This window comes from Lactuca virosa, chromosome 5, assembly GCF_052849685.1.
Source record: "Lactuca virosa cultivar CGN04683 chromosome 5, Lactuca_virosa_CGN04683_v6, whole genome shotgun sequence".
NCBI classification, from domain to species: domain Eukaryota; kingdom Viridiplantae; phylum Streptophyta; class Magnoliopsida; order Asterales; family Asteraceae; genus Lactuca; species Lactuca virosa.
This window is the reverse complement of record NC_136430.1, coordinates 306,618,359-306,630,281: the sequence shown is the minus strand read 5'-3', so window position 1 is coordinate 306,630,281 and position 11,923 is coordinate 306,618,359. Positions and strand designations below refer to the sequence as shown.

The 11,923-nt window shown below is 35.0% G+C and overlaps 1 protein-coding gene across 4 annotated transcripts; it reads left to right on the top strand.

Moving 5' to 3' along the window:
- The first annotated feature begins 4,358 nt into the window (after positions 1–4,358).
- On the top strand, positions 4,359–8,957 carry LOC145115670 (pentatricopeptide repeat-containing protein At2g03880, mitochondrial-like). 4 transcript variants are annotated; one of them, XM_079052018.1, is made up of 3 exons: positions 4,359–4,599; positions 5,930–7,795; positions 8,412–8,957. In XM_079052018.1, exon 2 carries the CDS (start codon positions 6,136–6,138, stop codon positions 7,783–7,785), a length of 1,650 nt encoding a protein of 549 aa, XP_078908144.1. In that variant the 5' UTR covers positions 4,359–4,599; positions 5,930–6,135; the 3' UTR covers positions 7,786–7,795; positions 8,412–8,957. The 4 variants fall into 4 exon arrangements, 3 of the variants coding, with proteins under 3 accessions (XP_078908144.1, XP_078908145.1, XP_078908143.1); XR_013711670.1 differs by lacking the exons at positions 5,930–7,795; positions 8,412–8,957 and adding an exon at positions 5,197–5,915; XM_079052019.1 differs by lacking the exon at positions 8,412–8,957 and having other exon boundaries at positions 5,960–8,104.
- The last annotated feature ends 2,966 nt before the right edge of the window (positions 8,958–11,923 follow it).

The following is an 11,923-nucleotide window of genomic DNA, read 5'->3' as shown; positions in this document are numbered from 1 at the left end:
CATTTTGGCGTTTTTGCCACAAATTTTTGATGACTTTGACACTTTTCGTCATTGCAGTCAAAACTTGTACATTTTGACATAAAAAATACAAAAAACATCCTTTAGACTTTTGCCACCATATTTTCCCAACTTTGGCAACTTTCACATTATTGCCACAATATTTTTGGATTTTCTCCACCGATGTCCCTTCTTTTGGTTGTGGCGATTTACACTTTCAGCACATATCTTTTAAAGTTTGTCGATTTTTCCCATATTACCCCAAAAGCGGCATACCCGTGGGTTCTTTACTAGTTATAATGGATGGTCAAAAGTCTATCTTGAGCACAAGGGTGCAATATTATCCCTAAATGCCAAAAGTACATTTATTGTTGATAAATATATCAGAGTAAACTACATTGATACCATAAACATATGACTATATTAAAATCTTGTTACATGAACCTAGCTTTCTCTATTACATCATTAAAAACAAAATGAAGATGGATAATAGAACAATGGCAAACAACATTAGTATAACCAAGAACAAAGAAATAAACCTCTACCAAAAACTTAAACTACAAACAACTCCTAATAAGCAAAACACTATGAACTCCAAAACACACCAGGGGCGACTCTACAGTGTAATCAAGGGTGTCCATGGACACCCCTTAATTTGAAATTTGTTTTAGAGATTATATGAGATATATTAAATGGACACCCTTCAAATTTTTACACGGACACCCTTTGTAATTTTGGATTGAATCAAAATTGAAAAAAGGAATAGTGCAGGAAATATATAAGTTAATTAAGAAAGCCCAGTAACAGAAAAGAAACCATTCTCATAATTTTCGGATCAAACTTAGATCCAAAACATTTATCACAAAATTCTGAGATAAAAAAGGAAAAAAGAAGTCCAAAAAGAAAGCCAAAAACCCTAATAAGAACAAGAAGAATATGTTATTCCTTTGGTTGCTCTTAGGATCCGGCAGTACCTCCGGCCGCCGTCGCTGCCCCCTACTCGTTGATTTGGAGTTTTCGGAATAGTAAATCATGCTTTACTGGTTTATCTGCTATCACCATGCATTTTGTCCTTAATAATGATAACTACTTCTCCAATTCTTCGTCCTTCTCCAGTCGCCTGATCTTGAAAAGTGGCCAAAGAAGATTTATGATTTCCCTTACTAATGAAAAAGCTAAAGAAATTGTTAATTTTTGCATGCTATCTCATAATCTGAAAAAGGTAAAGCCACAAGTAAGGTACACTAACCTTACTTTTACTGATACCAATTTACCTATTACCTATTCCTATACACATCAACCATTACATATCTATATTAATTATTATTATATAGAAAACATTATGTAGTTTATTTATAGTTTCTTTTATCAGTAATCTATCGATACTTGAAAGTCTATTATTGTTAACAATTTGTTTTCCCAACTGAAATATAAAATTGTAAAATAGGTTAGACATTCATGTGTTCGTCGCTAATTAGAACTATATTTCTCTTATATGGTAGTTTTGACAAAATGCCCGATAAATATAACTTTTTCGATTTTTAGTTTTACCTGCATTTAAATTGGAAACTTGTGAGTTTGAATCCTGGATTCGCCACTGCACACCAGGATAAACAACAACAAAGAAATAGGGGAAAACACCCGAGGCTAAACCGCAACATCATCATCCGCCAAAAAGAATTGAATGGCACCAGGGGTATAATCGTCAACTTCAAAAATATGGAAAAACAATCCAAAAGAGACAGAAGCAGCAACAATTACCAAAGCAAAATAGCAAAAACCATGACGTCTAGAGCCAGATATGCTCAATACTTCAAACATCAGACTGGGACCATAGCGGTAAAATCTTCCAACTCCCAAAAAAAAAAGAATAAACAACATCAGCATCATCCATTACACTAGAAAAAAGAATTATATGAACGAAAATGGATTCTCCAATGCACCAGCACCGACAGACAAATCATGGGCAATATGGTCCAACATAGAACAAACACTATGACCATCCATCAAGAAGAGTTCGAAAAAGACAAGCATGGGAAGTATTGACATCTAACACCCACGAAGAAGACATGTACACACGAACACGAAACAAAGCATAGCTAACCCGAGCCAACCAAGAATCAATCAAGGGTAATCTGATCAAGAACTCAGAAGGCACATCCAACAACAACCACCAGGAATATCTCAAACAACCGAGAGACCCAAGCAACTGTCAACGCCAAAGAAACACGTACACACCAAACTACCCCCACCCGCTAAAGAAGAAGAAGGAGGGCTAGCGAATGTATTTAACCTAGATTTTTGTTGTAACTATCACATGAGAGTTACATGTCACCAATTTTAAAGCCACGTAACCGGTTGTTTTAGGCTAGCCGGTTACACAACGTGAAATTAAACAGTTTATACAATCGAATGGTTAAAATGGGGAATATGACTTATATGGGTAACTATGTAAAAAAATCGTTCAAAAAATACCATTTAAGTTTGGTGTGTCCACAAAACACCATCCAAGTAAAACATTTGTACAAAAAACACCAACGAAGTACATTCTTTGTTCAAATTTGACCTTGTGATAACCGGCAATTACCGGTAAAAAATAAGTAAAGGAAAAAAAAGAGGAAATGACTCAAAGGGGTAACTATGTTTTAAAATCGTTCAAAAAACACCATCCAAGTTTGGTATGTTCAAAAAACACCATCCAAGTAAACTTTTTGTACAAAAAACACCAACAAACTATATGTTTTGTTCAAATATTACCCACCGATAACTGGTTCTTACAAGTTAAATGATGACTTGGCTTAACTATTATGACATGGCATAATAATTATTGACAAACCAATAAATGATATATTCCTCCTTAAAAATCTATTTAGGGTTTCTTCATGAACGAATGACTTCTTCTTCTTCTATGATTGCTCTTCTTCTTCTAAAGTGATGATCTCGAACTTAAGTCCAAAACCTTAATTCTTGACTTAAGGCAAAAAGGGCTCCTTTAACCCTGCCTCAATGGGCCTCCCTCCCCATAAGGCCCAAATCCATAAAAGGCCTAAAAAGGCATCCAAGCCCAACTACAAGGCCTCTAAGGCCCAATATGGCCCAAGAACCCCGAACATGGCCTTAAGCCCAAAAAATGACCTGCTACAATCAGGTGGTCCCGAGGCCTAACTTAAACAAGTCCATGCATACGCCCAACATATGCTGAAGCCTTTGCGATCCGGATTTCGAGCTAGTACGTCAGGCGTACTCTTAGCGTACGCCCACCGTACTCGAAGGCCATAACTTCTTCATTCTAAGTCCGATTTCTTCATTCTTTATATCCACGAGAGCTAATTTAGGCCAACGAAGTATATTCCTTGTCTGATGCCTAAATCGGACTTAGAATGAAGAAGTTATGGACTTCGGAAGATTGGCGGTTCTTGACCCTAGCCGAGTACGTTGGGCGTACGCTAGGAGTACGTCGGGTGTACTGGCTCGACATCCGGATCGCAGAGGCTTCAACATATGTTGGGCGTATGCATGGACTTGTTTAAGTTAGGCCTCGGGCCCACCTGATTGTAGCAGGTCATTTTTTGGGCTTAAGGCCATGTTGGGGGTTCTTGGGCCATATTGGGCCTTAGAGGCCTTGTAGTTGGGCTTGGATGCCTTTTTGGGCTTTTTATAGATTTAGGCCTTAGGGGGAGGGAGGCCCATTGAGGCAGGGGTAAAGGAGCCCTTTTTGCCTTAAGTCAAGAATTAAGGTTTTGGACTTAAGTTCGAGATCATCACTTTAGAAGAAGAAGAGCAATCATAGGAGAAGAAGAAGTCATTCGTTCATGAAGAAACCCTAAATCGATTTTTAAAGGAGGAATATATCATTTATTGTTTTGTCAATAATTATTATGCCATGTCATAATAGTTAAGCCAAGTCATCATTTAACCTGTAAGAGCCAGTTACCGGTGGGTAATATTTGAACAAAACATATAGTTTGTTGGTGTTTTTTGTACAAAAAGTTTACTTGGATGGTGTTTTTTGAACATACCAAACTTGGATGGTGTTTTTTGAACGATTTTGAAACATAGTTACCCTTTTGAGTCATTTCCTCTTGTTTTTTTTCCTTTACTTATTTTTTTACCGGTTATCACAAGGTCAAATTTGAACAAAGAATGTACTTCGTTGGTGTTTTTTGTACAAATGCTTTATTTGGATGGTGTTTTTTGGACACACAAAGAATGTACTTCGTTGGTGTTTTTTATACAAATGCTTTACTTGGATGGTGTTTTTTGGACACACCAAACTTGAATGATATTTTTTGAAAGGTTTTGAAACATAGTTACCATATAAATCATTTTCCCGGTTAAAATGTACCTAAAAATAATAAAGGGACTTTTTTTTGAGGTTTCCCTGCTTTCTATTCCCTTGAACGAACTCGCTCATCTGATACATCTTCATCGGCGCCTCAACCCTCGACCCCCTGCCTCACTCCACCACCGACCTTCGATCAGACGAGGCTGTGCTCTCGATTGTTTCTGCTGTCTCCTGTGAAGCCACCGCCGTTAGCCATCTCCTCCCCACCGGCCGGAGATCGTCACAGCGCACGGCTGCACCGGAGACCTTCCGCAGAGGTTCGTTCCTCCTTCTTTCTTCTTCTTCTTTTTTTTTTCCTGTTGTCTCTTTCATTCGTTTTTCCCTTCTTGCTGTTGATTTTTTTGCTGTCGAAGCTTCATTTCTTCTCCCTTTTTATTCTGGTATATGATAGAATTAGAACTCAAAAACTCTTGGGTTTTTTTTTTTTTTTTTTTTTTTTTTTTTTTTTTTTTCTGATGATGGTGGTGGCGGCAATTTGATGGAGTGATGAAAGTTTGAAGATGAGTAGTTTATGGTTAATTTTTAGCTTCGTTTGTAAACTCTCATGGTTTCTTTAAACTCCTCAAGTTTCTGAATTCTAGAGCTGTCACCACCAAATAACTTGCTATCCAATCTTCATCTCTATCAGCTACTTTTGACTGATATTTGCTTCTGCAATAGTCAATTTTGGCATACAACTGGATTAGGGTAAAAATTATGTTCATATCTTTTCTTTTCTTTAAGTATCAATTTTGGCAGCCAAAACAAAATCAGGAATCACTTTTTTTTATCGTTATGATGTTACTTGTATATTATTGTTTGTTTTATATAAATAAATACATATAAAACTTACATTTTCTTTATCTGCCTTTAAGGTATTCTGTCCATCCTGGAAAAGATCTGTTCAACTTCTGTTCCTCTAGAAATGAATTTTAGCATCAGACAATATCCAATTATTGAAAGGGAAAATGTCAGAAAAGTCTATAATCTAGTCAAATATGTTGTTCCTTTTGCTGAAAATGCTTGTTCTTTCTTAAATGTTACTGAAAATCTATAATATTGATGAAATCAAGCTTTTTTCTTGATTAAAATATGAAAATATGTGCTGGAAAATACTCTTTATTGTCTCAAATTGTTGTTGAATATGCTGAAAATCGTTATTTGGTTTTGGAAATATGAAAGAACGATGTTACTTGTTGATTGGTTTTTTTGTTGTGTTGGATAGGGTCCACCGTTAAATCTCAAACATACCAACCTGAACAAAAGTACAATTAAATATAAACATGATTTCATTAATGATTAAATGAGGTGAATGATGTAATTGATATTGAATGGATTAAAACAAATCTTAATGTCAAATTTTCATTCAATGGATTTGAAGAAGATTGATAAGTTCAATTGGACTTGGAGTTCGAGGACTATTGAACGGTTGAATGGGAAAAAAAATAATTTTAATTTGTTTAAAGGATATTTAAGATTAGATAGCTAAAGAATGCCTTAACCAATAATCGTTTTTAATGTTTAACACATTGTATATTATAATATATTATTGTTTTATATTATGTATATTGAAAAATAATAGTATAAGAAATGTGGACGGTTTTGAAGATTTACTGATTGGAGAGCAAAAGTGAACAGGGGAGCACTCCTGTCTAAAGATTGAAGAGAAGAGGTGTATGGGTTATGAACTCCGATCCCAATCGACATGGCCAAGGTGGTTGGTGGGATGACAAAGGTTTTGAGGCTGAATGTTTTGTTTCTAATCATGGAATTGGAGAATAGAGTTTAGGTAGACCAGATAACTGAATAATTTGATGTCAATGTACTCTCTTATGCCAAAGTGGAACCAGGTCCCTCGTGCATCTTGGGGAGTCTTCCACAGTCAGTTGCTCCTACGACCACCAAAACTCATTTCCACTGCATCTGTATGCCTGATATTCACTCTTTCGACTACCAATATCATTCAAGACTATATCCTCGATGGAAACATAAACGCTGCTCGCAAACTGTTTGATGAAAATCCCGCATCTTGTAATACAGTCGCTTGGAACTCCATGATCACTGGCCACATCAGACACAACCAAATGCAGTCCGCTCATGAACTATTCGATAAAATGCCCATGAGAGATGTCGTTTCATGGAATACCATGTTGTCCGGTTTTAACAAGATCAAAGATCCACACAAACTCCACCAACTGTTCTTGCAAATGAACAGAGCTGGCGAAAGGCCCAACCAATTCACATTTTCAACCATAATCAGCGGTTTCTTGAACACGTTTGATGTCTTGGTTCCGCAACTTCATTCTCTCATTCTTCACTTAGGCCTTCATTCCAATGTCTTCGTGGGGTCAGCATTGATGAGGGGCTATACCCATTTAATGGATCGTTGTAGCCTATGTCGTGTGTTTGATGACATCCATACAAAAGATATCAGTACATGGAACGCATTGCTCGTAGGTTACATGGATTTGGGCTTCATAGCCGAGGCACAGATGACCTTTGACATGATGCCTGAAGTTAACATCATTTCCTGGACCACCTTAGTTGATGGGTACATCAAAAACAGAAATATCAACCAAGCACGCCACATGTTCGACAAAATGCCACAAAAGAACGTTGTCTCATGGACTGCAATGATCAAAGGGTATGTCCAAGAAGAAAACTACACCAATGCCATACAACTGTTCATCTCAATGCTAAATTCCAACACGTCTCCCAACCATTTCACCTTTTCAACTCTCCTAGACGCATGTGCAGGTTGCTCCATGTTTCTCCTTGGAAACCAGCTTCACTCATGCATATTAAAATCCGGATTATGTCAAGAACTTGTCCTCTCAACCTCCCTCATCGACATGTACACCAAATGTGGCGACATCAAATCTGCATTCACCATATTCGACTCCATGAAAACCAAGAACACCGTTTCATGGAACTCCATCATTGGAGGCTATGCAAGGCATGGATTGGCACACCAAGCTTTATTTGAATTCAAGAAAATGACTGAAAGTGGTATGAAGCCTGATGATGTGACTTACATCAATGTACTATCGGCTTGTGTGCATGGAGGGCTTGTTGAAGAGGGTGAACACCATTTTCACTCAATGGTGGAAAGATATGGAATTGAAGCAGAGATGAAGCATTATACTTGCATGGTGGATTTATATGGGAAAGCAGGTGAAGTTGATAAGGCAGTGAGATTGGTGAAGGAGATGCCTTTTGAACCTGATGTGGGTGTGTGGGGTGCATTGCTTGCTGGTTGTGGATTGCATTCATGTTATGAGGTTGTAAATGGGCTTGAAAACTTAGGAAGAGACTATTCGAGTATTTATAATATATTAATAAAAATTCATAGTGAAAAGGGGTCGTGGAGTCGTGCGATTGAGATGAGGGACATAGTGATTAAAAGAGGTGGTAAGAAGCAAAAGGCTGGTAGCTGGGTTGAGTTTTCCATTGGTGCCAGCTAAAAAAAACATGGTAAGAAATAATTTTATATATTTTCTATCAAAAGGTTTTACTTAGGATTGTATGCTAAACAAAAACATTAGGAACAATTTAGATATTTATGGAGTCGTTCCCTAAAGGGTGTGTTCATATTTCAAGATAATCACATGTTGCCGGGATTTAAAAAAAAATGACAACTAATATTGTGAAACTAAGGTCACAAGTTCGAGTTAGCTCGCTTTATCTGACTTCTAACAAATGCTAAACCCTCACATTGATCAACAAAATTCGCAATAACAAAAAAATTCAATGTAAAAATGAACAATTTGATGTAAAAATACCAAAAATATAAAAACTAGTATTCATTCATTAACAATTTCATATAAAGATTACAAGAAAGAAAAAAACACTAATATTGATTTTGATATCATCATGGCATTCTACTTTTTGTTTGTGAGAGTTAGTTGGTCCCTTTGAGAGAGGTACTTTGGTGGTGGGGTTTGGAATGACATTCACCACTTGTTGTTTGGTTTGACACTTGATGGTGAACAACAAAGGATATTTTGAGAATAGTGTTTGCAAATCAGATCAATATTCATATATCAACATAACTTTGCAACAATTAAAGTTCTTTAACATGGTTTCACAGGTCTCTCATGAGTAGATGTTAGCAGGCATATGGTAGGGTTGATGAATCTTTGTTGGATTCAGAGTTTGGGACTTGCAAGGCAGATGTGTCCGATGAAAATGAACCGCTAAAAATGGAACTTATTTGTCAACTAGTAGTTGTTTTACAAGTTTTAAGTTTACTTACCAACTTTTCTTGATTAAGAAATAATTCAACCTTAATTTTTGTTTACCCTAAAATCTCGAGACGATGATACATATATTCAAAATAACTTAACCTCGCGAACTGTATGCGACAATTTGCGATTAGCATAGGAGTGAGATACGATACAACCTCTTGAATGGGTAATGAGCACTTTACTAAATTACCTTCATGGAGGACACAAATGATTCATGGTTTGTATTAACATTTGCATGGGCAACGATCGTGAGGCCTTGGTTTGTCTGTTGTTTGTTAGAGGTGTTAAGTGGTGGTAAAACAGTGACAATAAAATTAGATGTACCTATAGAGGTTTAGGCCGGATGTTTGGACTATTGTAAGTGAGTTGCTAGGATTATATGAACAAGTCGTGAACAATAGTATATACTTTCATCTTTTGTTAAATAAAAGAAAGTTAGTTAAATATTGCATCACATGTTGCATTAGACTATAAAATAATTATATTTATTTAGAACATAGGTTTGAAAATTGTAACAGATACAATATTTTTTCAATATTGGTAAAACCTTGCCGTAAGTTTTGACAATATATATATATATATATATATATATATATATATATATATATATATATATATATATATATATATCGACATTAGAAACTAGAAAGCCACTTTTCCGAAACTTCGATCTCTTTTTTATTATAAGTAACCCATTTAATCTTTTTTGGATTTCTAATACGATAACGTCTTTACATGCATTAGTTACATGAGACTATTATGGGTCACCTTTTTAGAATTCTTCAATGCCCTTTTTATCGCTTTGAAACAATAACATTCTTCGTATCCGCAATGATATAAGTTTTCATATCTTTATATTAAATTGTTAATGAATGAATACTAGCTTTTATATTTTTGGTATTTTTTACGTCAAATTGTTCATTTTTACATTGAATTTTTTTGTTATCACGAAATTTGTTGATCAATGTGAGGGTTTAACATTTGTTAGAAGTCAGATAAAGCGAGCTTACTCGAACTTGTGACCTTAGTTTCACAATATTAGTTGTCATTTTTTTTAAATCCCGGCAACATGTGATTATCTTGAAATATGAACACACCCTTTAGGGAACGACTCCATAAAATATCTAACATAAATAAAATTACGCCCAAGTGTTTTGCTTTTCAAATGGTGTATGTTTCAAACTTTTGATTAAGAGTTAAGGCTTGAGAGTGCCTCGTGGACTCCTTGTTTCTTGGTACAAACGGTTATGCAATTTTCTAAGACATTTTACAATCATCTAAATTGTTCCTAATGTTTTTGTTTAACATACAATCCTAAGTAAAACCTTTTGATAGAAAGTATATACAAATATTTCTTACCCTGTTTTTTTTAGCTTTCACCAATGGAAAACTCGACCCAACTAGCAGCCTTTTGCTTCTTACCACCTCTTTCAATCACCTTGTCCCTCATCTCAATTGCACGGCCCCACGAACCCTTTTCACCATGTATCTTTATTAACATATTATAAATACTCGAATAGTCGCTTCCCAAATTTTCAAGCCCATTTATTATATTATTTTTCAATAAATATAATATAAAACAATAATATATTATAATATACAAGGTGTTAAACATTAAAAACGATTATTGGTTAATGTATTCTTTAACTATCTAAACTTAAATATTCTTTAAACAAATTAAAATTATTGTTTTTTCCCATTCAACCGTTCAATAGTCCTCGAACTCCAAGTCCAATTGAACTTATCAATCTTCTTCAAATCCATTGAATAAAAATTTGACATTAAGATTTGTTTTAATCCATTCAATATCAATTACATCATTCACCTCATTTAATCATTAATGAAATCATGTTTATATTTAATTGTACTTTTGTTCAGGTTGGTATGTTTGGCATTTAACGGTGGACTCTATCCAACACAACAACACACTAACCATCTTTGTGAATCTTGCATTGAATGTTGGTGATTTTTTCATAACCAAAACATAAAATGCGGAAGCATAAACTTTGGATCTTTAATCTCGAATCTGATTAAAAGAAAACTTAAACATGAAAGAACGATTATATACCTGATTTCATTATAATCTTTGGATCTGAAGAACTAGAGTTGGGTTTTCCAGTTGATCTCAAGAGCTCTCTGTAAAATCCCTCAGCAAACCCTAAACGAATTTACATGTGTATTTTCGTGTGTCTTGATTGCTCCTCATCACATGTATATATAGATGGAGATATACCCTAATGTGATAGATGGAAGGGATCTTGAGGATCTTGAGTCAAACCGGGAACTCAACCCACAAGGTAAGTGAATATTCTATAAATCGGTCCATCAACAATTTATATTCTTACCATAATAATTGGATTTAAAAATATACCGTACATATTTATGAAGTGGTCCATAATTATCCAACAATCTCCCACTGGACCACTAATATATAAATGTACGTATAACTGTATAAGCGCTTTAATGAATGTTATTATAACATTGGTACCCTTAAACAATTTCGTCCACTAATCATAATAGTATAGGATCAAAGCGGCCTTCGTTACAATTTACGTAACTAAACCTATCAATGGTCACATATACATATATAACTAACGACATAGATTAAACATGATGTGTGGTTTTAAAATCTAAATAGATTTCCAACGAGTTCCTTTTTAATTTGAAGTGAGATCAAACTTCAAATAAGTGCAGCTAATAATGGAGTTAACCGAATTCTTAATTCTGTACAGAAAAACATAATTGTTGTTAAACAACAGATAAAGCACCATAAAACTCTCACTAAAACCAAATATCACACCAACATGTGTAGTATGCTCATGAAAGACCTAGGGAGGTAATCCCTTTATGAGCGGATCCGCTTTCATGGAGTTTGTTCATATGTGCTATATATATTTCCATTTTGCACTATTGTGTTAACAGAAGAAAACTGATTTCAATATGAATGACTTAATAAAACTTCTGTTGTTGGAATATAACATTGTTGACTTATTATCACAACTTTAGTGGTCTTTCAATACCAATAATGTGTAGCCTCGTGACAAATTTTCGCAACCATATTCCATACTACAAATTATTCTGCCATTATGGAAGAAGCTACCGAAGTCTAATCCATGAAATGGCTCATCATGCTAAAATGTAAAAATATCCCGATATGGATCGGTAACCATTTTTGGCATCTAATAAAATCATATTTTTAATAAAAATGATCTCCAAAATATCTGATTTCCTATAGTTGATCATATAGCCTTTTGTTATATATAGATATCTTAAAATCTATTTGGCTACTTTCTTATGATCCAAAATTAGGTTCGTAGATATCTGCCCAAAACCAGAAAGATAAATTTATTCCCAC

What these genes read in the sequence shown, in the direction of transcription:
- LOC145115670 (XM_079052018.1), top strand. Translation starts at nt 6,136, where the DNA reads ATGTCAATGTACTCTCTTATGCCAAAGTGGAACCAGGTCCCTCGTGCA.